The sequence below is a fragment of the Pararge aegeria genome, chromosome 14 (assembly GCF_905163445.1).
Source record: "Pararge aegeria chromosome 14, ilParAegt1.1, whole genome shotgun sequence".
Taxonomy (NCBI): domain Eukaryota; kingdom Metazoa; phylum Arthropoda; class Insecta; order Lepidoptera; family Nymphalidae; genus Pararge; species Pararge aegeria.
Genome location: NC_053193.1, coordinates 12,742,883 through 12,770,542, shown reverse-complemented (window position 1 = coordinate 12,770,542; position 27,660 = coordinate 12,742,883). Strand labels below are relative to the sequence as shown.

General features: G+C 35.5%; 1 protein-coding gene across 1 annotated transcript in view; it reads right to left on the bottom strand.

Moving 5' to 3' along the window:
* Positions 1 to 26,584, bottom strand: part of LOC120629316 (testis-expressed protein 2) — a 32,953-nt gene extending 6,369 nt beyond the window's left edge. Inside the window, exons 1-16 of the mRNA XM_039898225.1 lie at positions 26,426 to 26,584; positions 25,001 to 25,264; positions 24,539 to 24,727; positions 23,805 to 23,905; positions 22,019 to 22,163; positions 20,771 to 21,285; positions 19,644 to 19,731; positions 15,700 to 15,853; positions 11,547 to 11,753; positions 9,836 to 9,906; positions 8,972 to 9,162; positions 6,497 to 6,618; positions 4,875 to 5,034; positions 4,020 to 4,139; positions 1,492 to 1,650; positions 199 to 388 (exon numbers count right to left, since the gene is read on the bottom strand). Of these exons, the coding sequence (XP_039754159.1) occupies positions 199 to 388; positions 1,492 to 1,650; positions 4,020 to 4,139; positions 4,875 to 5,034; positions 6,497 to 6,618; positions 8,972 to 9,162; positions 9,836 to 9,906; positions 11,547 to 11,753; positions 15,700 to 15,853; positions 19,644 to 19,731; positions 20,771 to 21,285; positions 22,019 to 22,163; positions 23,805 to 23,905; positions 24,539 to 24,727; positions 25,001 to 25,264; positions 26,426 to 26,444 (2,695 nt within the window). The 5' untranslated portion in view covers positions 26,445 to 26,584. The remainder of the gene's footprint in view (positions 1 to 198; positions 389 to 1,491; positions 1,651 to 4,019; positions 4,140 to 4,874; positions 5,035 to 6,496; positions 6,619 to 8,971; positions 9,163 to 9,835; positions 9,907 to 11,546; positions 11,754 to 15,699; positions 15,854 to 19,643; positions 19,732 to 20,770; positions 21,286 to 22,018; positions 22,164 to 23,804; positions 23,906 to 24,538; positions 24,728 to 25,000; positions 25,265 to 26,425) is intronic.
* Positions 26,585 to 27,660: the final 1,076 nt, after the last annotated feature.

Here is a 27,660-nt window from a genome sequence, read left to right as displayed (position 1 = left end):
CAAAGGCATCAAATACGGGATGAAAGTTTATATGAAAGTTTCTCATTTTTTAGGTAATCATTGAAAATGACGTATCTATTAGCAGCAAGACATTTTTTTAAACCTTTGTAGTTACCAAATCAAAAATTGAACTTAACGTAAGCGAAGCCGCGGGTAAAAACTAGTAAGATATATAACGATATTGCAGTGTTAACTTACTCTTCTCTTTCAGTTTCATGAGATTGATCTGCGTGAGTATGGTGATGGTGGCGCCACCGTCGTATCGTAGGTTCGCGTGCAACCAAAGCCCACGGGAGTCGCACGTGGGCGCACCGACACCGCCCAGCAGTGGGCAAGCACCCGCCAGCCGTAGCTCCGTTATTATTAACGGCGACATGAACGATGGCAACTGTTATAAAAAAAAACCTTCTTTGGATTTACTTATATATGAAAAGCAAGCTTGCAAGCTAAAAGAGCCCACACCAAATTTAGCCGGGTAAGTTTTTTTTTGTTATCACCATCTTCCAGAAAATTTAATATAAATTTAGCTATGAAGCTAGAGCAATTCACACCCAAGCTTTTTTATCGTTTAAATAATCCTTAATATTATAATAGGACTTTTCTGTAAGTTTACGTTTTATATAAACTTTGAACTTATTGAGAGGCATCTCAAAGATTTCATTTGGTAATTTGTTATAAAATAATATACAATTGCCCTTGAATGAATTTGCGATTTTGTGTAACCTAGTAAACTGCACGAGTTTATTTTTGCTTCTAATATTTATATTGTTACAGTACATTTTTTTTTTTTTAATTTTGATATATTTTTATGGACATAAATTAAATTTTCATATATGTACTGACTATGCACCGTCATTATTTTAACTTCTTTAAATTTATCCCTTAATGGCCCTCTTGGGCCTATTTTATATATCGCACGAACAGCTTTTTCAATAAGACGGTCTCTCCTATTACTTTTACAAGGGTATTTCATTGTATATATATATTAAAAATTTAGCGGTGGGTAGTACTTCGACTTCGTTTTCTGTGTGCCGAGTTCGAATCCCAGCACACACTTCTAACTTTTGTAAGTAACGTGCGTTTAAGGCAATTAAAATATCACTTGTCCCAACGGTGATGGATAACATCGTGAGGGAAAACTTGTAAATTTTCAAATTATTGAAACTAGATACATTTTCATTTCAGGACGATCGGGAAGACCGGGAACGACACCCTGACAAGAAACTACTGCCAAGGATCCAGAATTGTTAGTAAAGTAATTTTGCAGACTTGTCTAAAGAATTCTATCAAATTTGCATAGGAACTGCAGGCCAAAGTGAACTTTTTAACTGATGGGGCAAATGTGTACGAGCCAAAAACGAGAGTTCACCGCGGTCGACGCTCTTGCTGAAACTGGACTGGGAGCCAATAGGGGGATGGAAATTCTGAAAAAAAAATCGAAAAAGGGAAAATAAAAAATAAGACAGGCTAGAAAACATAGAGTATTCGTACCTTCAGTGTATTAAGTTTTCTCTGTATCTTATTCTGTACGCGGGCGATCATCTGCGGATCCCGCATAACGTCGTACATGAGTCGCGCCAGCACCGTGTTCACCCACGTCGCCTCCGCGGGTAGCATCCGACATTCGCAGTCCGGGGATGGATTCTGTGGCTACAGATATGGTTATTTGTATGGTGAACTTTGTTTTTTTTATACTGTTAATTGACGCACCAAGCGGACGGTGCATCAAAATCATCGCTTTAGATAAACATAGCAAACTTTTCAGGACATGCCAGGAACACAGGCTAGTATGTGCCGGAGACAATTATATCCCCGGGGAAAGGACAAAAATTTAGCTTCTCCCACAGCTTTATCAACTTGCAGAGCATTGGCGCACGAGTGAAAATAATATACAATAATATATGTATAATAATAATTGGGAGTAAACTTGTCCTATTCTATGTTCACGCGCTTTAGCAGGTGGACAGTTTAATTGTATCCCTTGACAGGGGACATAATCGGGGGATAGATTTTTTCTCTCCTGCACGGCTAGCGTGGGCCGAAGACAATTATCTCTCCGTGGAAAGGATAAAAATTTAGCTTCTCCCACAGCTTTATCAACTCTGAGAGCATTGGCGCACATGTGGAAATAATATCCAAATAATTTATGTGTAATAAAAGACGGGGTTAAACTTCTCTTATTCCATGTTCCCGTGATTTAGCAGGTAGACACGTTAACTATATCTACTGTCTATTTTTGTTTCCTGCTTATGCTAGCCCTGTGGGGGTCAAATTTAAAGCTCAAAAGGTTGGCTTTGTATTCCTCCCGATATATATTTGACGGCCGATTGGCGCAGTGGGCAGCGACCCTGCTTGCTGAGCCAAGGCCGTGGGTTCGATTCCCACAACTGGACAATGTTTGTGTGATGAACATGAATGTTTTTCAGTGTCTGGGTGTTTATCTATATATTATAAGTATTTACGTATATTATTCATATAATTATTCATCAGTCATCTTAGTATCCATAACACAAGCTATGCTTACTTTGGGGCTAGATGGCGATGTGTGTATTGTCGTAGTATATATAAAAAAAAACAATTAACGATATCAAAACCTAATATGTAACAAAACTTTAAATAGTTATCTTTATTTTATCTACATTTAAATCATTACATTAATAATTAGCTAAAGTAGTACATTCTAAATGAGACACAATAAAATCTAAGAAACATGATTTTTTTTTTTTTTAATTTTGGACTATTTTATCTAAAGCTATGTATTTAAAATACTGTTTAATACAACAACTTACAACTATTTTTAGAAGTAAAGATAATAATTCTTAATGTAAAAGTATACTAATAAGGATAAATTATCATAACCACAACCTAAAGGTACAAATAGATAAAAAATATCAAACGTCGGTTTTTTTCTTCTTTTTACTTTTTGACCTCCCGGGCGGAGACGGTTCTATCTGGCACATAACCCCAATGTCCACTCTTTGGTTTGTTGCGAGTTCGTGGGACTGTTTAAGACATTAAAACTTTTTTTTTAAATTTTTCCTTCCACTACAAGTTAGCCCTTGACTGCAATCTCACCAAGTAGTTAGTGAAGATGCAATCTAAGATGGTAGCGGGCTAACCTGTTAAGGTTGTCATACTCCTAATCGGTTTCTACGCGTCATCGCACCAGACCACTAAATCGCTCAGCGGCACGTCTTTATCGATAGAGACGTAACTAGCCACGGCCAAAGCCTCCCATCAGACCAGACCAGTGAAAATTCAGAAATTATAAATTCCCATATTGCACTTGCCGGGAATCGACCCCGGGACCTCCGACTAAAATTCACAGCGCTCACCGATGCGCCATGGAGGTCGTCAAAAATTATCATCACCTTAGCCTATTCAAGTCCCATCAATAACCTATAACAGTCCGCTGCTGGAGTAAAGGCCTCTCCCAACGCCTAACGGTCTACCCATTATCCCCACGCTGGGCAAACGGGTTGGTGATCGCAGTAGAATGTAGTAATAGCACAGAGTACGCTGCTGCCCGTTCTCCGTTGGATTTAGAAGAAGAAGAAATACTTTATTGCACACAAACATCAGAATATACATAAAATATAGAATAAACAACAACAAGAATTGTAGGCATGCAAAGGCGGCCTTATTGCTGCAAGCAATCTCTTACAGATTTAATTTTGACCGCAGGCTAAACGTGCTTCTCGAGGCCGGGGCAATCTCCTAACTTTTATAGAACTTTCGGTGCCACCCAGAAATAATACCCAGGACATCGTAATCACCGGGTATGCTAACTCTAAACCAACAAGGCAGGTTTATTCAAATATGAAACTATAACACAATCTTTCGATATTACTATTAATGCAGAAATGTGTTTTTATTGGTTTCGCCTTCTTTCGGTTTGGCATTCGTTGTCTCCTACCGAAGGTGACCCCGTCTACATCAGCTTTTGGGGAACACATTAAACGGGGGCCAAATTTTTTGACAAGCTAAAAGCACAAGTGCAATAATGTAAATGTATATACCTGAATGATTTTCTGCAAATATGGCCAAAATGATTTCTCATATGAGTCGACACTCGTGGGCACTGGATGCACCGGCGACGTGATCGTGACCCCTTCCGTTATCGAATCATTCGTTTTATTCTGCAAATAATTATACAAAATAGTAAGGTTTTTTGTCTGTTAATAGGCCTCGGCCGAGGATAGTTACTGCCACTGACAAAGATAGATGCTATGTTTTACCATTCCGATTTTGATACAGCGGTCGCGATTTGGATTATGGCTGGCCGCACACACGTCATTATTATTAAATACAAGCGGTCTACAACGTCAGCGTACAAGTCAACCATAAAAGATAGAAATATGCTAACTTTGTGATACATGATTTTATCGAATCTTTAAACGTTAACTTATCTGTTAACGCTAATAGTTTTTGAGTAAACTATTGCCATGCTTTTTACTGAAAGAAATCAGATACAGCCCTAACATCATTACATCACATGCAAAAGTTTAATCAAGTGACTCCTGTCACTTTATTTACACGTCGCGTAGCGTAGGTACTATGCACGTGTCTCTCTTTTATCTTCAATAGGGAAATAAATAACTAAATAATAATAAATAATTACATCTTATTTTATCGGTGTCATAAGTAAACACTTAGAATATTTGAATTCGATTGTATGAAAAAATAAATAGGCTTCTTTTGATTTAATATTTTTAAATTACCTTCAACAGTATTTCGTCATTCCGGTACATTTTGTATCTTAGTATAAGATTTGCGTATTGTCAATAATATTGTCTGTATTGAAGAATGGAAGTATTGGTAAAGAATATATTGGAATGATAGGTTTTGAAATCATCGCATTAAATAAGTCTTACTTTAGCAAAAGCAACTGTGTCCTTTTCTGTTATTTTGTAGACGGACATCTCGACGCCATCTTTAGTTTCCTGTACTGTGTCGCTTCCAGACTTATCTTCAGAGCTCGAATTGTCCTGTGATGCGTTCGCTTCTGATACAGCTATGACTAGACGGCGATACCTAAGATATTAGTTATATGAAAATATCACTTCTGTGACACTGGCCACTTTCTTAGGCATGTATTACAACATATTTACTAAGACGCTATTACACACAGTAACAAGCGTGACTTGAAGTTTTGTTATCACCTTCTCAGTAGGCGTGTACGGTTACTCTTATTAAATGTTTTAAAAAATACAACACGCATATAACTATACCAATTCAAAACTTTACTCATCCGGTATCTCGTTCCAAACCTTTGGACGCATTTTTAATCGCAATCATAATATTAATATGTATAGTTGAAGCTGTGTAGCCCAGTTTTTATGACTTCAGCTTCAATTTCATTGGCCGAGTTCGTATCCCAGCACGCACCTCTAACTTTTCTGAGTTATGTGCTTTTAAATTAATTAAAATATCACTTGCTTCAACGGTGAAGGAAAACATCGGAGGAAACCTACATGCCTGAGCGTTCTTCATAATTTTCTCAAATGCGTGTGAAGTCTACCAATCCGCACTGAGCCGGCGTGGTGGACTAGGGCCTAAACCCTTCGCATTGTGGGAGGAGACCCACAATGTGTAGTACTAAATTGTAAATTGGATACAAGCTTCCGTTCCATCTAAGGAGCTTGGACCCTTCTCGGTGCTCCGTTGCAGATCATTATATGTAGGGCCCGATCAGAAATATAGGTACAAAAAAAACCTTTTCTGTCGACGCCACTTTTGCCTGGCAATACATTTGACAGAATAAGCGTATAGAAAAAAATAGTTCTATTTTTAATCGCAATATGGCGATGATTATCTCTCTTCTTGAGCTGTGCTTAACGCCTTTGGTTGCCTGGAAGAGATCGCTATGTAGCGATAGGGCCGCCAAATTGTATACTTTTTGTTAAATTTTTATTTATAATTTTTCTATATGTTTATGTGGTGTACAATAAAAGTGTATTCATTCATTCATTATTACTTCCCTGGAAAGCTTAGCAGATGCCTACTAATATTATAAATGCCAATGTAAGTTTGTTTGTTACGCTTTCACGCAAAAACTACTTAACCGATCCTCATGAAACTTTGTACACATATTCTTGGAAGTGTTACAAGTAATATAGAATACTTTTTATCCCGACATTAAGCTCGGTTCCTTTGAGAGAGGGGATGAAAGTGTTTTTTTTTTGTTTTTTTTTTGTTTGACGATTTTACACCATAACTCCGACAAATTATAACCGATTTAAATAATTATTTTCGTACTATAGAGATTATAATATGTGTTTAATTTTGCCAAAACTTTGTGCAGATCCGATGAATGTAGTTGGAGATAGAGGACAGAACTCCTCAGCGGACTGCAGCAAACCCCTCATTTAAGGTTTAGCTATACTGAATACTTGAATGCCAATTGATTGCCACATCAAAAAACAAAATCAAACGCAGACGAAGTCGCGGACAACCGCTAGTAATCTATAAGTGAGAAAGGTACTCTAGTACGAACCATTCGTGCTTGTCCCTGCCAGTACGCGCAAAGAGATATAGCCGCGAATGTTTGTCCTTTGAGTTCTTTACGTGTATACTCCATTCGCCTTCTGCGCTGCCTTCATTATTGGGGTCGTATTCCTGAGAACAAAAAAAGAGAAACGAGTAAAGTTAACGACATTGTTGTATCGTTTTTGGCCGCATCATCATCATCATGTTGTTAGTTTCCGTGATATTTTCCTTTACCGTTGAAGCAAGTAATATTTAAATATGATTATTCACAAAGTATACATATGCTTACCCGTTTTATTTTAAAGTATGCGTTCAAAGCCTAAGTTGTTTAGAAATTTGATTGTCTTATCGGCAAATAACTTTTTATCTCGTGCTTGCAATGCTGAAAGCATTGCACGCAACAAATATTGTGAGACGGACATTTTTCACGTCAAAATTGGCACTTTTAGTAAATTTATTATGGCAAAATAAGTATTTTAAGCTTTAAAGTTATTGTTTTTCATTTTTGTTTTATTTAAAATATTTTTTTTTGTATAATAATTGCTTGGTAGGTACTTATTCCTAAGCAATTGTGGTTAATGTTATCGTATTATACGTATAACCAAGTTGTGGAAACTTCATTGGTTTATGTGATACAAAAATACGGCATTACTTTTATGTGTAATAGTACTGTTTGTTTCCCTTGAAAAGCTAATAAATAAATAAATATCAGTAGCTTCAACGGTGAAGGAAAACATCGTGAGGAAACCTGCATCCAAGGTATCTGGAGTCCACCTATTCGCACTGGGCCAGCGTGGTGGACTACAGCCTTAACCCCTTCTCTTTGTGGGAGGACCCGTGCCCTGTAGTGGGCCGGTAATGGGTTAATATGATGTTGATGATTAAAAAAAAGTTCAAAAGTCGAAAATATGTTAAAAAATACAAGTGTAAGTCGGTTAATAATGACTGTTTACTACAACATTAATATTAATTTTTATTATTAAATACGAAATACAAAAATTCAATCTTATAGCGTGGCGAAGCGTCGCGTCGCGTCGCCACGCCAATAATCAGGTTTACCCTATCCTTTACAAAAGAAGCAAGGTACAATTTGGCGGCTTTATCGCTACATAGCGATCTCTTCAAACCAAAAGTGTAAGTACAATAGAATGGCGATCCCATCCACTGCTCGGAAAATAATTCGGAAATTATTTTGTTATATGTATAAGTATGTATATATGTTTGTGTAATTGGTGTTATGTAATAATGTCTACCAAGACGGGTTCTTCGTGAGAAATAATTAATGGCGACCGCATAGTGTCCTTGAACTTGATACAGTATAAATGTTACCTTGATGAAACAGTGATTATGAAGTAGTTTTTTCATCGACATTAGCTGTCTACAAGAACAATACTTACTTTAAAAATCCCATCGTTCGCATGTGCCGCCTTTATAATGATTTAGTATCAAGTAATGCGTTGCGTGGGGAAGCTTTGGCCGTTGTTTGTTGTATTATAATAATAATAAATAATAAATAATAAATATACTTCGACAATACACACACCGACATCCAGCCCCAAAGTAAGCGTAGCTTGTGTTATGGGTGCTAAGATGACTGATGAATATTTTTTCAATGAATAATATACATAAATACTGATAAAAAACGTATAAACACGCAGACACTGAAAAACATTCCTGTTCATCACACAAACATTTTCCAGTTGTTGGAATCGAACCCACGGCCTTTGACTCAGAAAGCAGGGTCGCTGCTACTGCGCCAATCGGCCATCAAATATACAGCCCTAACGAGAAAAATGTGTTGCTAAGCGATTTAGCGTTCCGGTATGATGGCGTATAGAAACGGATTAGGCGTGTGAGTTAAATAAACTCGTAACTGCCATACTTCCGAACAAATTAACCCGCTACCAAGAGACTAGACTTGACTATATCATCACTATACTATTACTCTCTCACTAGACTATACCAACACGTGCGATTGCAGTCAAGGGCTAACTTTTGTGAGTAATAAAAAAAGAACTACAAAGTAACAACATAAGCCAATATTTTCTCCAGGAATTCGGGTTTGGAAAGGACTTTTTAAGCCGCTAAATATACACTCTTTTTAAAATTATTAAATTATTATTATTATTATTTATTTTTAAATGTAACAACCTTCTCAATAATATATCTCTGACTGTCCCTCGCTGATACACCAGAAGTTGTATTAAAAAGAGTTATCTAAAAAGCTACCCGGCATAGGTATCTTCCGTGAATCACCCACAGCTTTTAGAAAAAAACTCACCGAACACTTATCGGTGAGTTAAATTTTGTGTTAATTTTTTTGTCAAATTAAGTTTACATGACGCTTTGTCAATGCTATGTGCACTTGTCATTGACGTGCATATCAGTCCATGTTTTTGTGTGTGTGCTATGTTTAAAAAACGTGTAATCTGCATGTTGTTAGTGCTCTTAATAAATAAATTAATAAAATTATGATACTTACAGTGTCTTCCAAAAACTCCTTTATCCTCGTGAGTTCGCTCTCATCCAACTCTTCTTCATCTTCCTTGGTGCTCAAGGTTGGTTTGGGTGTGATTTCCACTTCGGTCTCAACTTCCTCTAAGAGCGTAGTTTTATCCGATTGGCCTTGAACTTCGGGGTCGCTGACTGCCGTCGTGCTGTCTGCTTTCTTATCTGTTAATTAGTATGTTAATGATGCTAATTCTGTGCACACAGATCAGCAAACTAATTTTAATTTGACAGGTCTTAAAGTATTACTGTCCTTTTCTAAATAACTCCTATGGAAAAGGATAGCACTATTTTTAGGGCTGTCTATTAATTTAGTTTAGAGATTTGACATCAATATGTTACGACTTCAAAATGCTTTGAACGTCTAATTCCCGTTTTCCCTAACGACGGATAAGGCAATGTCTAAGTTTTTTTTTTTTTTTAATAAATAAATGTACTATGACAATACACACATCGCCATCTAGCCCCAAAGTAAGCGTAGCTTGTTAGGTTACTAACATGACTGATGAATATTTTTATGAATAATATGAATAAATACTTATAATATACATATAAACACCCAGACACTGAAAAACGTTCATGTTCATCACACAAATATTGTCCAGTAGTGGGAATCGAACCTACGGCCTTGGACTCGGAAAGCAGGGTCGCTGCCCACTGCGCCAATCGATCGTCAGTTCCCCGGACGAAATCTGTTACAAAAAGCTCTACTACTGCTTTGCACAGGCCTCCTCCTTCATAGGAGTAAGGAATTTAGAACTAAAGCCTCACGCTTCTTCATTTCGTTAGGCTGTCTTTAAGATTATTATCATTACCCATAGAAAATTAATTGACCTACCTCTGTGCATTTTCCTAACTATTCTGTGTCGTAAGCCCTCTCTTCCCGTGTCGGTTTCATTGTGAGGTATGCTGCAAAAAAACATATAAACATATTATATTGCGATGCGCTGTGTAATTCATACCAGCTTTTGTCTTCTACTGCGAACGCGTCATCTCAGTTAAATATCACGAAAAATTAATTTGACGTTTTCCTCCATTCCTGCATGAAAAGGACAAACCCACTTTCGCACCCATGATTGATGTAATATGATTTATAAGAGGAAATACATAGTATTAATACACTGGTGCTAATTAAAACTATTCAATTGACAGGATTAAAAGTGCTCGAAAATAGCAGGATAATTTATCTTGCGAATGAGGGCATATAATTTCTCTTCGCAACCTTATTAGCATCGCAGTAAAGGTAGAAATATTACCGGGAAAAATAGATATCACATCATATTTTGTAAACACCTAGGATTCTATCTATCGTAGGTGTCCTTATCGTAATGTTCTCACGGTCAAATAGATTTCTAGATTTTCTGCGTATACTGTAGTTGTTGCATTGATCAACTCCATTCTATAATTATATATACTATAATCCCAAGTTGGTGTCCCAAGGTGCTGGAATGGCGACCTCGTACTGGTAAACGCAGCGCTTCTAGACCCCCAATGAGGTGTACGGACGACACCAAGCGACTGGCAAGGAGTCACTGCACCCAAGCGGCACTAGATTGAGGTATTTAGAACTCCCTACAAAATACCTATGTCCAGAAATGGACGTCCATTGGTTGACATGATGATGATTACGCATAAACAATCGAGATGATAAATATACGCTAGTACATAATATATATATATATATATAGCATGTGTGATAAAATGATAACAGCGCATTTCAAATAGATTAGATTATCAAACTATAATATTATAAATTAAGGAAACTACGAAAATTAAGATAATATATCACATCCCGTTCAACGAAAACAAATTCATAATCGTTTTTGCGTATCGTCAGTTAAAGCCGATAACGATTGGCACATCATCAATATTAATAAATGCTCTAAAGTATTCTATTTAATAAACTATTGCAGTAAATGCGTGAGTCCCGCTCCTTAAGCTTCAGTGATCTTCTTAAAATTCTTGACAAATTTAAATGATAATTGAAAATAATAACCTATGTGGTACGGGAAAGCCGAAAACATTGTTAGCAAATAAACTTACAAAGTGCAAAGGAATATGATGCCACAACTCACAAGGTAGTTTTGTGTACAGACAATAATAAGCAAAAGGCCAAAAAATTATCTAATAACCTCCTAAAGAGGCAAATTAAATGGCGATCCGAAAGCTTCCAATTCTGCAAAAATAAGGTATTTTCTGATATGATGAGATTTCTGAGATGCTTCGTAACATCACAGGGTATTTTTTCAAAATTAGTCTTCATACCTACTCGTATCGCAGATATCTAAGAAACAACACGAACAACGCGAAACGTAAATAGAGAATATTGGAAAGTAATGGAAAAGGTTAAACCAATTAAGGAACATTGTATTGAACATTTTTAATTTTTATTCGATAGGGGCTTTATAACGGAAATGAAAAATAATTTGAAAAAAGTTATTAATAAATCGTTTTAGATTGCACAAAAGATTTTTAATCTGAAGGAATTTATGGCCACCTTCTTTTTTTAAAGCCCATCAAAAAGATTTTAAATTAAGAATGTTACACACCTCTTTTCTCTTCTTCTCCAAACAAACTTTTTCTTCTTTTCTGGACTAGCGTTAATTTCCGGGCTCTCCATTTCTTGTGATTGGTCTTTACTCTTCTTGTCCATTGATTCAGCTATTTTCTTCTCAACCGTACTCTCTTTCTCTAGCACTTGTATTTTTTCTTTCTCGTTCAATATCACGCAGATTGGGTACTTTTTGCTCCATTGCCTAAGTGAGAAACGGTTTTTATTAGGTCACAAATATAGGTCGATGGTCTAGACACGTAATTAGAGTTTAAAAATGGCTAAAAATAAATTGGTTCAACGTTACAATCTCTATTTTTGAATGCAAATGACATTTTTGGATGTAGGTGGAATTATTCGAAAATACACACCCGATTGCAAAAGTTCTTTCACCAATATTCAGAACGGACCGTCCGGATGGATATAGGTTATACATTATCCAGTTTAATTAAAGAAGCTTTTGGTGGAGACCAATTTTGCAATTTAAGTCGATGAGTGAATTTACTCTATATGCTAGTGTATTTGTGGATGAGAAACGCTAAGGAAAGAAGGGAATGGAGAGAGCTGCGGGAGGCCTACGCCAGAGAGGCGAATTCTACCACAAGTAACAACAAATAAGAATTTAAGACTAGCTATTAAATAAATGTAATGAAATAAAATATTTAATTTGTTAAAATATTTATAAATTTAATTATGTTATGGAGTTTAATTATGTGAATGAATGTAATATATACTTTTTTAGTGTATGGATACTTTTTTATTTCGGCGTGTTGACGCTGCCGTCTGATCAGAATACTGTTGTCACCAATCCTCTTCTTCCCGCGACTATCGACTAAGGGAATATAACGAAAGACGGTAGCAACGTCATCTGCCTTTGTCTAGCGTGGTGATTATAGGTCACTCCCGTAGAGAGAGGTCGTTAGTCCAACGCTGGACTGTTATATTCGAAATTCAAATTCAAAATACATTTATTTCAAGTAGGCCTAATTAATAAGCACTTTTGAAACGTCAAGTCAGTCTGTTTGTCGTGATTCTACCACCGGTTCGGCAGGCAGATTCCACTGAGAAGAGCCGGCAAGAAACTCAGCAGATTGCTCTTTTCCAACATCGTTTTAAAGTTTAACAATCTTTTGAATTTTTCCAAGCAGCCTTGTAGTTAAGGAATTCATCAATCGTGTAGTAGCCACGATTTGTTAAATGTGTTTTAATATATTGTTAAAACTTAGGTTAAGGTAGATCTAATATTACCTTCGGTATCATGTTATAAAAGCATATACCCATCCCCATATAGACGATAGTGATGATATATAGATGGTTTTCATAGTCTCCTCCCACAATAATAATAATAAATAATAAATATACTACGACAATACATACATCGCCACCTAGCCCCAAAGTAAGCGTAGCTTGCGTTATGGGTGCTAAAATGACTGATGAATATTTTTATGAATTATATATACATAAATACGTATATATAATTTAGAAAATACATGTAAACACCCAGACACTGAAAAACACTTATGCTCATAACACAACCATTTTCCCGTTGTGGGAATCGAACCCACGGCCTTGGACTCAGAAAGCAGGGTCGCTGCCCACTGCGCCAGTCGGCCGTCAAGTACAATGAGTAGGCGTTAAGGCCGTTGTCCACCACGCTGGCCCAGTGCGGATTGGAGGACTCCACATACCTTTGAGAACATCATGTAGAACTCTCAGGCATGCAGGTTTCCGCAATATGTTTTCCTTCACCATTGAAGCAAGTGATATTTGATTACTTAAAACGCACATATCTTAGAAAAGTTAAAAGTGCGTGCTGGGTTCGGATTAGGCTACCACCGCTTCGCTTTTATAGCAAACTATAGAGCTTAAAATATGATTATAATATATTATATACATCCTATAATAACTTATATATTTGTCTGGTGGGAGGCTTGGGCCGTGGCTAGCTACCACTCTACTAACAAAGACGTGCCTCTAAGCGATTTGGCGTTCCAGTACTTTGTCGCGTTTATGGGTATTGTTTAATATAACTACTATAAGTACTCTTACAGGTTAGCCCGTTACCATCTTAGATTGCATCATCACATACCAGTAGGTGAGATTTCAGTTAAGGACTAACTTGTAGTGGAATAAAAAAATTAAAAAACTCATAAAATAAACCACTGGTCAAAGCTAGTGATCTATACCGTTCCGCGATTTTAACCAGTAATTCTTGAAACTAGATAGAGTTCTGAACTCGTTATTGTTAAAAGTAATGTTTTCTAATAGCCAGCATATTAAATGCGTATTATTTATTTATATTTCTTGTGTATCGAACGTCGCATGTGGAACCGGTTTTATTTATAACGAGTTCACTCTAGCAAGGCTAACGATTTTCGCGTGACAAAATATCCAACAATTCAATCCTAGATAAAGATGTAATAAAATAAGGAAGTTTAATTAAGGTGTTGATTATTTGTTTAAGATATATTTTCCTTTACGCGCTTTAAAAACAGAAAGAAGATTGGCAAAACTCCATATTTTAAAATAAAAATTTCAAGGTCATTTTATTTACGACTTTTCTTTGTTAACTATGTATGATGTTATATTCATGTAGGTATACCTAAATATTTACTAACAAAAAGGATATGTTTCAGTGTCAGGCTAAAGACCGATTAAAGCTCTAATTACCTAATCATTTGCAAATGCTAAGTCGTCGTTTAATACTGCGTATTAATATGCTATCACAAGAAAGCCATCAAAGATGTGCCGACAAAGACATGCCGCCGAGCGATTTAGCGTTCCGGTACGATGCCGCTTAGGAACCGATTAGGGATGTGATGTGATATAACTAACATATTAATCCGGAAGGTAGAAGTTATAGTAGTTATAGTAGTTAAAGTAAATGAATCGACCGTCAGCTGCTCAGGTAGTGTCGGATGCGGGTGTCTCGACCTCCCGCGAAAGAGGTAAAAAAAAAGTAATATTACGCTAGCACAAACTTTTTTCATAAATAATTGTTGATGTCATACTGAGCTGAAAAAAATGTTCAGCTGCATCGTAGAGAAGGATTATGCGTCAGCTAATCAGCAGAATTATATTATGCCGGATGAAATTTACTTTACCTAGGTGATTGTTTAAATAATTAAAAATACGATTTATGAATACTGTAATCTCCCATCGGCTAAGTACTTCTTGGTAACTATCCTTGCATTAGATTGCCAAATATTAAAAAATAAATATACAACGTTTAACCGAATTACGAATTCCTTACGAAGGATGCAAAAGTATATATCATAATCAAAGAAGCATATTTATTTTTCCATACAAAGTAATTCAAAACATTCTAAGTGTTTACTTATGACAACCCTATTGAAGATAAAAGACCGAAACGTGCACAGTACCTAATAAAGTGACAGGAGTCAATTGATTTTAATTTTTCATGTGACTGCTGTATCTGATTCCACTCAGTAAAGACTATGGTAGTGCTTTACTCGGAAATTATTAGCGTTGCAGTTTCACAGATAAGTCTCAGAGACAGTAAATAATGTACCTACAAAGCATGTGAAGTAATGTTTTTGTTTTTATTTGCACGTTGTATACTGTAATACTACATCGCCTTAGTACCCCTTGGTAACTAGGCTAGCATAGGATTGCCGAGTATTTAAAAATCAATGTATAATGAGCTTATTTCTTCTTTTTAGTAGTAGTATAGCTTTTGAGAGCCAAGCAGCATTTATGCAATGCAGTGTTCTCGTCAGAAGCGCGTGGTTTCCGGTATAATTATATCGGCAACCACGCACATGAACAATTAACACCGAGACCTTAGGTTGATAGAAATCGGAAAGAATACATTGAAAAAATAATAACAATCAATAAATAAAAAAAAAAAAAAATATACTACGACAATACACACATCGCCATCTGGTAAGCCAAAGTAAGCGTAGCTTGTGTTATAGGTACTAAGATAACTGATGAATAATTTTTATGTGTAACATACATAAATACTCATAATATATAGATAAACACCCAGCCACTGAAAAACATTTATGTTCATCACACAAATATTGTACAGTTGTGGGAATTGAACCCACGGCCTTGGACTCAGAAAGCAGGGTCGCTGCCCACTACGCCAATCGGCCGTCAAACGTCGGAAGAAACAAAGAACTCACCTTCGCCGTACAAGACCATAAGGCAGCATGATCACCCTCGCTCCCGTCAGGTTGTAAAGTCTATGCTGGTAGAACGTTATCTTCTCGATCTTTTCGTCCCATAGCGCCCTCTTTGCTATTTTCGCACTCGTGTACGATATCCGCAAATTACATCCTAAAAAACATAACAATATGTATGGTAGTTATATTACACCTATTCCCCTTATCGGTTTCTATGCGGAATCGTAACCGCAACGCTAAATCGTCGTCCTGTTACGAGATGCCAACTGAAAATCAGCGCTGTATGCTCCCACTGGCGCTCGCAGCACGATGCTGAGCTGGCACCTTTTTTCCAGGTTGTACCACACATAACATACATACGTGGTGTCGTTAATGTGTGGCGCAATTTAAAAAATATTTTTTTCTTTCTTTCTTTCTTTATCGGTAAGTCGAACAGGGAACTTTCAACCTAAAACCGCTGCGAGAGGGAGGGAGGGGTCGTCAAAAACAACCACCGTATACTTTTTTTTTATATAAAGGATTGACGTGATTCTTGCGGAAGATTTTGGGTCAATGACATTAGATGTTGATACTATTCACTGTAGAAACCGAATAGGGGTATGGGTGCAATATAACTGCCATACCCCTAAGGGGTTAGCCACTTCGATCTTAGACTGCATCATAATTTACCAGGTGGGATTGCAGTCAAGTGATGAGTTTATTGGTTTGTCCTTTTTTCACGCAGCGACTTTCACATTTATAACCTTAGTACAGAGCTAGGATATAGTAGATGGAATCAATGGTTAAGAGCTAACAAAATGCTGAACATCGAAGAGTATACCGAAAAGTTAGGTAGGTTAGGACAAAATCCTACAAAGTAGGAAAAAATCATACTGTGACCTTCGGCAAAACGCATGTACGTTTTGCCGAAGGTCACAGTATGATCACATCGGCATTTCTAAACAAAGTAAAAAAAACCATCAAATTTTTCCTCAATGAGTTCTAAATTTAGCGCTCGAATACCATAAATAACTGTAATGAAAAAACCGCGGTTAAGAAGAGAATCGACCAGCTGTTACATACTGTAATATTCTTTAGTTGTTGGTTGTTGTTGTATGGGTGTTCTTTGGATAAACTTCTCTACTATTAATATAACTAATGCAAAAATTTGATGACTCTACCGGTGGTAGAGACACTATGGACATACTGACTTTTGACGTTTTAAAAGTGATTTTAAAAAGGAAACAAAACAAATAACTGCCAAACATAAGTGCGAAACTTATAACAATATACTATACTATGAAACACATCGCCATCTAGCCCCAAAGTAAGCTTGTGTTACGGGTACTATGGTGACAGATGAATATTTTTATGGTAAATATACATAAATACTAATAATATACAGATAATCACGCAGACAATGAAAAACATTCACGTTCATCACCAAAAAAATTGACCAGTTGCGGGAATCGATCCCACGGCCTTGGACTCAGAAAGCATACTCGCTGCCCGCTGCACCAATCGGCCGACAATTATATTAGGATGGACTAGTATGGATTGGCGAGCTTCGAGGAACAGATTTTGGTAAAGGATATTTCTAGCTCTGTGACTCATTTATCTCTAAAATCCACTGATATTGAAAAGTGCGAGGATGTGTCTGTATGTGTTTAATAAACCAACTTTTGTGATGATAACATTAGCAGAAAACTATTACACGCGAAGCCGAGGATTGCAGAACTAGTTTCTGATTTAAAAAAAGAAAACGTATTCAAACAGCTTAAAATAATACGATTAAAAAACATCCATAAATATTATCTAGAGGACTCCAAAAATTGTGCAACATTTAAAATAAAAAGGAAATGACAGCACAATGGTTGAGCACGGAGTTTAATTCGACCAATTACTTCTGAAGGTTACTGTATTCTAATAACTGCTCTGAATTCGAACGCAAACTATATGCGTTACGTCCATGATCTCTTTACAGTTTAAACTTAAGGTGCTGAGTACTGCAAATCAGGTTAAAAGAACTTAAACTATTAATAAACAATATCTTTTGTAAACAACGAAAAAAGGCCTATTATGTATATTTACTAGCGGTCCCTCGCGACTTCGTCCGCGTGTAAGTCAACCTTAAAAGACAGACATATGCTGTTGCGGACTTTTTTTAGAACTTTTAGGCTGCCGGTCCACCGGAGCGGAGCGAGGCAGCGGAGCCGAGAAACGGAGAAATATTAACCAATAGGATTGCACAAAATCTCCGCTGCTCTTAAGTAAACCAGACACAGTCCGAAACTGCTCTCCGCATTAGTCCGTTTCTCGACTCCGCTGCCTCGCTCCGCTCCGGTGGACTGGCAGCCTTAAAGGGGAACAACTTTGTCATACATGATTTTATTGTTACTTTAACCGTTTACGATGCGCACGCAGCGAAGCTTTGAAAAGTAAAATTCTTCATCGGTGCTATGCTCCTATTGGTCTTAGCGTGACGATAACTAGCCTATAGCCTTCTGCAACTGATACCATTTTTCAAGTAAAAAAAATAAGCAAACAAACAAACTTTCCATCTTTATTTTTTAGTATAAGATTATTCTTGACTAAATAATTATAAGCTTTACGAACTTCAGTAAAGTTTTCGCGATAGAAAAAAAATTACAAAGTACCACTAATGAAAATATAAGTAAGTATATCGTATACTTAGTTATTTAATAACATTTTAGGATACAATTATTACTATTACCTATTTTATGAAGACTATCAATATTGGATTATATTGGTTAAGAGATATTACAATATATATTTATATTAATAATCGTAGTTTAAAACAGAAATAGAAATATAAAATTTATAATATGCAAAAACAGTTTCGCACTTTTCCCACTACAGTTAAATAATCCTAGTTTATGAAGACTATCAATATTTGATTATATTGGTCAAGAGTTATTACAATATATATGTATTCATAATCGTAGGTTAAAGCACAAATAAAAATATAAAATTTATAACATGCAAGAACAAATGTAAATTGTAACGTCGCATACTGTAATTTAATCCGGTATTGTCGCGCTATTAAGAGATATATAGTGTTGAAATGCATGATAGGTCATCTAGCTTGGCCTACTAGTTCCCCGCCGCTGAGCACTGTCTTCCTCTGATGTAAGAGAGGGATTTACGGTACGTACTGTAAGAGTACTACCTACTTTTCAATACCACGGTGGTATACTCGTGCCTTGAGTCTGTCAGAATAAAATATTGCTCGTGAACCTTAAACTGTTGTTTCAATTGAATTTTTCAAAAGATATAATTCTTATCACCACTTCAACCGATTGACGTCAACTGCTGGATAGAAGTATTTGGTAGGGAGTTCCAAAATCCACGGTCCTGGACCGCTTGTTTCCAACGAATCGCTAATATCATTTATTACCTCTTCGGGGTGGCGTTTGCTAAATTTCATTCAAATCCAAACTTTCACATTTATAATATTAGTATATATTACTTCAATTATATTTTTAGTCATTTCAGTTGTAATTTGGACTCTTTGACACTTGAAATGAATTATTATCTTATCTTGTACTAATATATAAAACTGAAGAGTTTGTTTGTTTGTAACTTTGTAGGTTTACTTAAACGAGAGGATCTCACGAACTACTGGTCCGATTTGAAAATTTATTTCAGTGTTGGATAGCACATTTATCGATTATATTTATCGAAGGAATAGCGTAGCACCAATGAAGAATGTTTTAAAATCGAAAATAAAAAAAAATATTTTTCCTTTTGAGAGCTTCTGCTGCGTGCGCTGCGTAAACGGTTATAGTTTCTATACAATCATTTATTATTACAAAGTTGTTCTAACAAAAGGTCTACGACAGTGACGTAGTCAACTTTATAATATAGACAAATGTCTATCTTTTAAGGTTGACTTCTAAGAGGGGGAAGTGGCGATGGACGGCTTATCTATTAATATAACTCACCTTCAAGCTTCATGAATGCAGTCGTTGTTTTGTTTATATGGTACGTGTAAGGATCGTAATCCGGATACCTGTAATGATTTATCCATCCCTAGAAATAAAACAAGAATTATTTTACACGCCGTCAATCCAATAAAGCCCGAAATTAATAATTTGCTGTGGCAATGACGTACTAAAATCTCAACAGTTCTACAACCCGGTATTAGACCTCGAACGGTTCGGATGGAAATTACTATTGCAGATTTCAGAATAAATTTTCGTCTACAAAAACCAATTAATATGACATTCAAAATTGCATAGAAGATAGATCTGTTCGTATGCATCAAGGTGAGGTTGATTTAAATCTTGGATTTATCATCATCATGTTTATCATCCCTTCGCGGTCTTCTCTCAGAATGATAAGGGTTTAAGCAACAGTTGCACCCTGGTCAACTGCAGATTGGTTGACTTTACATCTTTAAGAATATTATGGAATATAGATTATCTCTCAGGCAAACAGGCTTTCGCAAGATGTTTCAATTCACTTCACTTCACTGTTAGTGAAGTGAAGTGAATTGATATTTGAATTGCTTCAATAAATATTAATACGCACATAGCACCGAAAAGTTGAGAGGTCCGTACCGGGTGTAGAACTCGGTCCCCCAGAAAGAGAAGCCTTGCACATAACAGTAGACCGAGCGGCACGCGGCGAATTTTTCAATCCATGCTTACCTACTAAGACAGTTTTATTTTTTGGTCTGATTTTTTGATCTGAACTCGCTAAACGGAAAATATGGTGCATATACAATTGTTAAAATTCTGTATAGCACGCATCATTTGTCGCTTCTGGCGTCTCAACATTATGAAAGTTAAAAGTTTTAGTCGTTCACATGTATAATACAATTTTTATTTGTTATCTAGGATTTTTTTTTGATTAGGTAGGTATATAAAAAAAAATGTACTCCAAATTCAAATTATTAATATGGTTAAAACGCAATTAAACAGCATAACGGTATTGTATAAAGATTTTGTATTGCCGTCATACATAAAGTTTGAGTCTTTTTACTTGGTAAGTTTGAGCTAGATGCACCGGAATGTGCGTGACTTGCGGCACTTCTCGTAATGTGTGATCAGCTTAGTGTAATACATACCTCATATTTCTTCAACGGTCTATGTTCTTTAACCGAAGGTATCGTGTACGCAAACGGCACTGCACTGGTGCGTTTCAACTGGAAATAACCAGTTTTCCGAGGTTCCCATTCACTAAAGTAATTGTCCAGCACCCAATCCTTCATATTAGTAACAACGCAGAAGAACCAAATCCCCAACCAGAATCCATTCCATATATTACAATTTGGGAATAATAAATAGTTTATTATGAGAAAAATTGTTAGGATATACATTGAATATTTGAAAAGGTAAGCTTTTTTTGGTTTTATCGTCGTTTCATCTTTGAGTAAATTGTTTTTGCTTGGAGGTAGTCCAAAGTTTGTGGGTGCTGATGGTGGTCGGGATACGTCTGTATCTAGTGTTCTGTTCAGTATATCTGTATCTACTTGAGTGACATCTCCGAACGCATCTATTGTGTCCTCAAGGGCCTCTACGCCCGATTCTACTTCTAGACTGTCTTGTAAGAACTCTCCGCCTAAATCTGATTCACTACGTGCTACAAAAGTATAGTAAATATTATCTTATGTTATAGAAATGTTGTAGCTAAATCTTAAGGTAGGCTTAAAGAATAAAGTTAAAAAGGACATAAATTATCTTATGAAAATTAAGCTTAATTTGCCATACAATGAATAATTGTTAAGTCCATTCATTGTTAAGTCAACATCTCCGGAGGATGCTCTGGTTTCAGAGCGAAACGTACATTGCCGAAGATATGTTTGGTGTGGAGTATAAGTATTGAAGAAATTATAAATTACACCATACAGATTCTCCTGCTTTTCGCGGAGTATAGCAAATTAAGCTTAATTTTCATAATATATCATGTATTACCGCAAAGTAGCGTTACTTTTCTTCTATCCAAAAATTGTCTTATTTCGATCTAATATTTGGAATATTTATTTCAACGATTACGACGACGAATTATTTTAAAATATTTTTTAGTAATTTAGTTAAGAGATTGGTGTAAAACTGAACTGGTACCGTTGCTGCAAGTAATAATAAATAAAAAGTTTTTTTTAACTTTTTTGTATCATTTAACTTTGCCGAAGTCTATCATTACAATGCAGATATTAAAGAGCACTCAATGCTTAATATATATAATCCAAATGTTGAATTTTCTAATTTAGTTTTGCTTTCTTACGTTAGGTCAAGACCAATTTCATCCCGTCCGTTCATTGTCAATACCGGTATACTAAATATTTCAAACATTAAAAACGAATAGTGATTCTTACCTAAATTCTTGTGTGTGTCATCGCTAGAATCTGTATTGCTTTTGTTCAAACTCAAATCTTTGCTTGCATCAACATCAGTAGGTTTGGCTGTTAACGGTTGAGTCACATCTGATAAGTTTTGTAAACTACTATCCAATGATGATACCTACACAGTATAAAAGAGAGATACAGTTCGAAGTCGCTGATCTTCTGGTAAATGATTTCTGGTAACTTATTATTGAGGCATATCAAGGCCTAGACGGCTTCGTAGGCTCTCTGTATGATATATATTAGTAACATATTACATTTTAAATTTATAACCAAATTATTTGGATCTCTCCATTTCAGATGATGCGAATGTAAAAACTTTGCTAGATCTGTGGCAGAATGTACTGAGCCCAGGGTATTATATATTTTGCTATAAAATATTTTTCAATTGTTTAGAAAGATAGTTTTAGTTCGGTTCTGAATATTTTCAGGTTTATTATTATTAGTTTACTAGCACCTGCCTTCACCTATACCTCATATATCCATTGGTAGTCACGTACATTGGTACCATTACCTCATATATCCATTACGTACATTGGCACCATTCTGACATACAATAATCTAAAACTAAATTTAACTTACATGTTTAATAAAAATGCTACTTCTCCATTATGAAAAGGACAGCACTAATTTTAGATCTGTTATTTCAGTCTATGTGAGAGATTCTTGTAAACAGAATTGGCAACAAGATAACGTGTAAGTAGTGGATGATTTCATTTTAGAATATTGCATATATTGTAATGTGATATTATAAAGATTGTTTAAATTGCGTGATAATGAGGTCTGACTCATGCTCAAAACTAAATAGTCCACACTCCACAGTGGCAAAAGATAAAGATGTTTGTATGATAAGAAAGTCATTTTTAAATTATAATAAATAACATTCCAATGGTCCAAAGGACGGTTATCATACGACTATCGATCAATGATCGTTCTGTATTGGTTCAATGGAAAAATTTTATTATGGTAGAAATATACGTTAATGATTTGGAAAATGTCTGTAGTGATATTGAAGCTACAATACTACATCCTAGTCATTTAATATGTCACTTTTTAGTTTTCCTAATCCTAAGGTTGCCTGGCAGAGATCGCTACTTAGCGATAAGGCCGCCTTTTGTATCCTGCTTCATTCTTCATGTGTTTGTTCTTTTTTTTGTCTCATTTTTCTGAGTGGTGTACAAATAAAGAGTATAAATAAATAAATAAAATAATATTATGTTTTACTTAAAATATAGCATTGCCACTTCTTCAAGTGCTTCAGTTTCCAAACGTAATGCATCTCATGACTCCATGAGTACTTTTAGTATAAAAGTAATGTTTTCGTATCACTGTGATGACAGAGTAAAATTCAACTTGAAATTAACCCGCAATTATTTAATCAGCTCTTACGGCAAAGCTAGTAGAATTACAGACTCTTATAAGAGAAGACCAAGGTCTTCTATACTTCGAAGTGATAGCGTTTCGATACTCGAAAACGTCTCTACGATTTTGAGGGAACAAATCTTATACTAAGGGCACTGTCAGTGGCGTGCACTTCATACACACACAAAAGCACTGCATACCCTAAAATTGATATATAACCCGTATAGGAGGAGATTTTTAGCTGTTATATTAAATTTTCCCGCATTGGGTTCCTTACCAGGGTATGCACCCTGGTATGGAACCCAATGCACGCCACTAGGCACTGTGTATATGCTTTCAATGACACAAAAGGTGGGACTTATTTTATATACTATACTATATAGTTATTAATTCTTACCTGATTGTCTGTATCACCAATACTTTGCTGATCAGAGTCCTTTAATGCAGAGTTATCTTCAGAGTCTGTTGAGTTCTCTCTCGGTAACAATTTGTCTTTTTCTTTTTACAAAAAAAAGTTTAATTACTATTTTAGTCTATATAGGTCAATTATTAAGAGAGAAGAAGTTAAAACAATAAAATGCAAAAAAATTATTACAATCAGTAACCGAGATGTGAATTCTGGTTTCAAGAATTATTGAATGCTACATAGTATTTAACAAAAAATAAGGAAAAATTTGAAGCAGTTAGCCCAGTGGGTAGAAGCTTTGGAGGGCCTAGTACGAATCCCAGCACGCACCTCTAACTTATCAAAGTAATGTGCCTTTTAAGTCATTAAAATATCACTTGCTTAAACGCTGAATTGTGACGAAACCTGCATGCCTGATAGTTCTAAATAATGTTCTCAAAGGTGTGTGGAGTCCACCAATCCGCACTGGGCCAGCATGGTGGACTACAGCCTTAACCCTTCTCATTGTGGGAGGAAACTTGTAGTGGGTTTGTAATGTTGTGATATGATGAAGGAAAAACTATGGTTGCAAGTTGCATAAGTTACATTGTGCAGTGCTATTTAGATAGAATTACAAAGTAGGAAGAATTGTGAAATAATATCCAGAACAGAGTATACTACTGAAAATAAGGAAATTAAGTTAAAAAAATATTACATAAATAACAATGATAAAAAAAAAAAATAACCTTCGACTGAACGTGTCTTCATATCCTCAACAGCCTGAGCAATTTTAAATTTGAAATCATGAAATATTTTCCAGGTCTCATTCGCCTCTTTATCTTTAACATCTGCCACAACTTCCGATGTGTTCCTCTTACCAAGGCGATTCAGATACTCTTTCATGGGGGAAGATGTCACCTCTTTGGGTGGATCACCTGTTTATTTTGAAAATTACAAAAATCTCCTTTTTATAATAAAACAATAATCATCATAGTATAAGGTTTACATAAAGGCTTCTGATCTTATAGACGTATCACAGAATAAAAATTTTGAATTTGAAATTGAATTTGAATAGACATTCAAGGCAAGGCATTTTTTATTATGACAGCAAAAAAATGGCTATATTAGAATCATCCATAAAATTCTATGTTAAAATAAATCTTAGAGTATTTAAATGTCTAGATGTCTAATAATGAAAAATTTAATACCTTTTTTTTCATCAGCTTTTGTTTCATTTTTAACATCTTCAACTTTTTCGACAGGCTTTTCAGTTCTCATAGATTTAAAATATTTGTCTATTATCGAGGATGATTTCTCAGTTTTTTTCGGACTAGCACTCTCACTTCGGACTGGTGGTTCAGCTTGAGGAGTTGGTGGGTCATCATCACAACTTTGCTGTGATGAAAAGAGCTGTTCCAGTTCCTCATTGTTGGCATTGTAGCGGAATGACAGGGATGTATTTGGTGTTTTCCCTAAAACAAATATAATGTCATTACACTTGTAGTTAGTACACCAATCTGCACTGGGCCAGTGTTGTGGACTACAGCCTTGACCCTTTTCTCATTGTAGGAGGAGACTTGTGCCCTGTAGTAGACTGGTAATCATATGATGATGATGATGACACAAGAAGTTCTGCAAACAGTAGAACTCACGAGAATAAACCTTTTTACAACTATTATATCTTTAATAATGCAGCTCACAATGCTGAAGATCCTTGTCACATCCTTAAAAAGTTGTTATCTTTCAAAGAATGAAAGTAAAATCAAAGTTAAATCTCACTAAGCAGAGATATTCAGTGGGTACGTCAGTTTTTGAGGTTGTACTCCTCAGATAAAGAATAGATAACCAAATAACCCTAAGGTAAAAGAGAGAGAATAACAACATTCCAAATGTCTCCATGCCATGTTAGAAATAAGAAAGCTAAGCGCTTAGTTTATCTTAATGGGATTGCATCCAACAGCAGATCACTGAGAAGATCGTGGGAGAGATTATTTAGCTGAATACCAAAGACCCAGAAGGTTTAAGAGTTTTTTTTTAAGTTTGTTTTTTTTTTATTCCACTAAAAGTTAGCCCTTGACAGCAACCAAGTTAGTAGGAGATAATGCAGTCCAACATAGTAGCCGGCTTAACTATTAGGCAATATGGCATGGTATTGTCCTCTAAGGAGGATCCAAAATGATAGATAAACAAATACTCCAACCTTGCAAGAGGTAAATGAATAGGCTCTGTATTATGGAGCTTTAAGTCGTATGACCGAGGCAGAAATTAGTTAGTTATAAACGTTCCAAAAATTTTTCAGATTTAATTAGAATTCAAATTCCTTGTTCAACTTATTTATTTTTACAAGCAATATGTACTGCAGAATCCGAACAAAGAAAACCATCGAGGTTTGCGTAAGATTCATTTAGAGACATCGTAGAGGTACAAAGCAATTGGATATTTTGTTATCAGCTTTTGTTGTCAAAGAAACAAAATTTAAAACAAACATCATTTCTAGGATTTTACTGAATGTGAAACCGTAAGCCGGAATAAAAGGTGCGTGTCTTAAAAGAAGATCATTTTATTTCTTTTTAATTAAATGAATTATAAACCTACTTGTAAAGTTAAATAAATAAATATCATTAAACTCCTACCTGAACCTGAAACTTCCATGTTATTATAACCAAGATCGCACTACATCACCATTTATTATACCGCCTTATATGCTATTGCTTAAAGTAAGTAATATAATTCCAATAAGTTTTCCAAGACTGCACTCAACGAAACAATTCACAACGCTCTACTTTTTGTTGCAAAATTCAGTCTTAACTTGACATGTTGACACATATGACAACTGACAAGTGACAGCTAGTGTCAATACAGAAATGACATCTGAGAAAAATAATCACTGGTGGTCACTGTCAGTGTCATACAAACTTGAAATGTATATGTTGTTCTATGCATAGACTTATGAATTCATTGAAAATCATAGATTTCATATTATTTAACTAGAAAACATATGTATGCTAGAGCGAGGTAGATACACGAAGTCACTATTGGAAGCCATATGGACCTATATGCACCTCGCATGGGCATTAATTAAAATAAATCCCATTTATTTCTTCGTAACCTTGATATGTATTTCTAATAAGGAGATTCTCAACTTAGTACACATATTTTTCTCCAATGATTTGGATGTCAAATCTCACGAACCCGTATTGAAGCAGCCTGGTGGGTTTATGCTCTGATACCACCTTTCTTATGTGTGGAGTGGTGTCCAGCAATGGGAATAAATAAGCTGTGGATGAATAATTTTATTTTTTGTGGAAATGTTTCATAAAATTAGTAGTAAAATATTATACTTCGTTTAACTTAATTTCAAATTTAATTTTGTTGAAAACTTACTTGATTTATGTATGACCCGCCAGAAATATCCAATCATCGTCCTCGCTGCAGTGGTTTCGAGGACGTTTTAGATTTTATTTAGTTTTTAAATAGTTTATTTTAGGTTATAGTTATGTATTAATAACAATCATAAATATTTTTTAATAAAATTAATAATTGAAAGTTGTTTGACTATTAGATTTAAATTTTAAGCAACTTTGCACATACGCCAAAGGAATGTTTCAAATAATATTATAATCAATTAGTTTTCTTTGAACAAATAAAAACCTAACTTTTTGATTTATAATTTTATTTTTATTTCCCGTATATTAATAATATTCAGTGTATACATCTACGTAACTTACCTACGAATATGATAATCGAGGCATGGCGCAACACTATCTGTGTTACACTCATGCGCACACACATGCCTTCTTCATTATTGGTTTCACCTTTGTTTTTCATAACCGATCCATAGTTATATATTAAATTTACCTAGCACTAG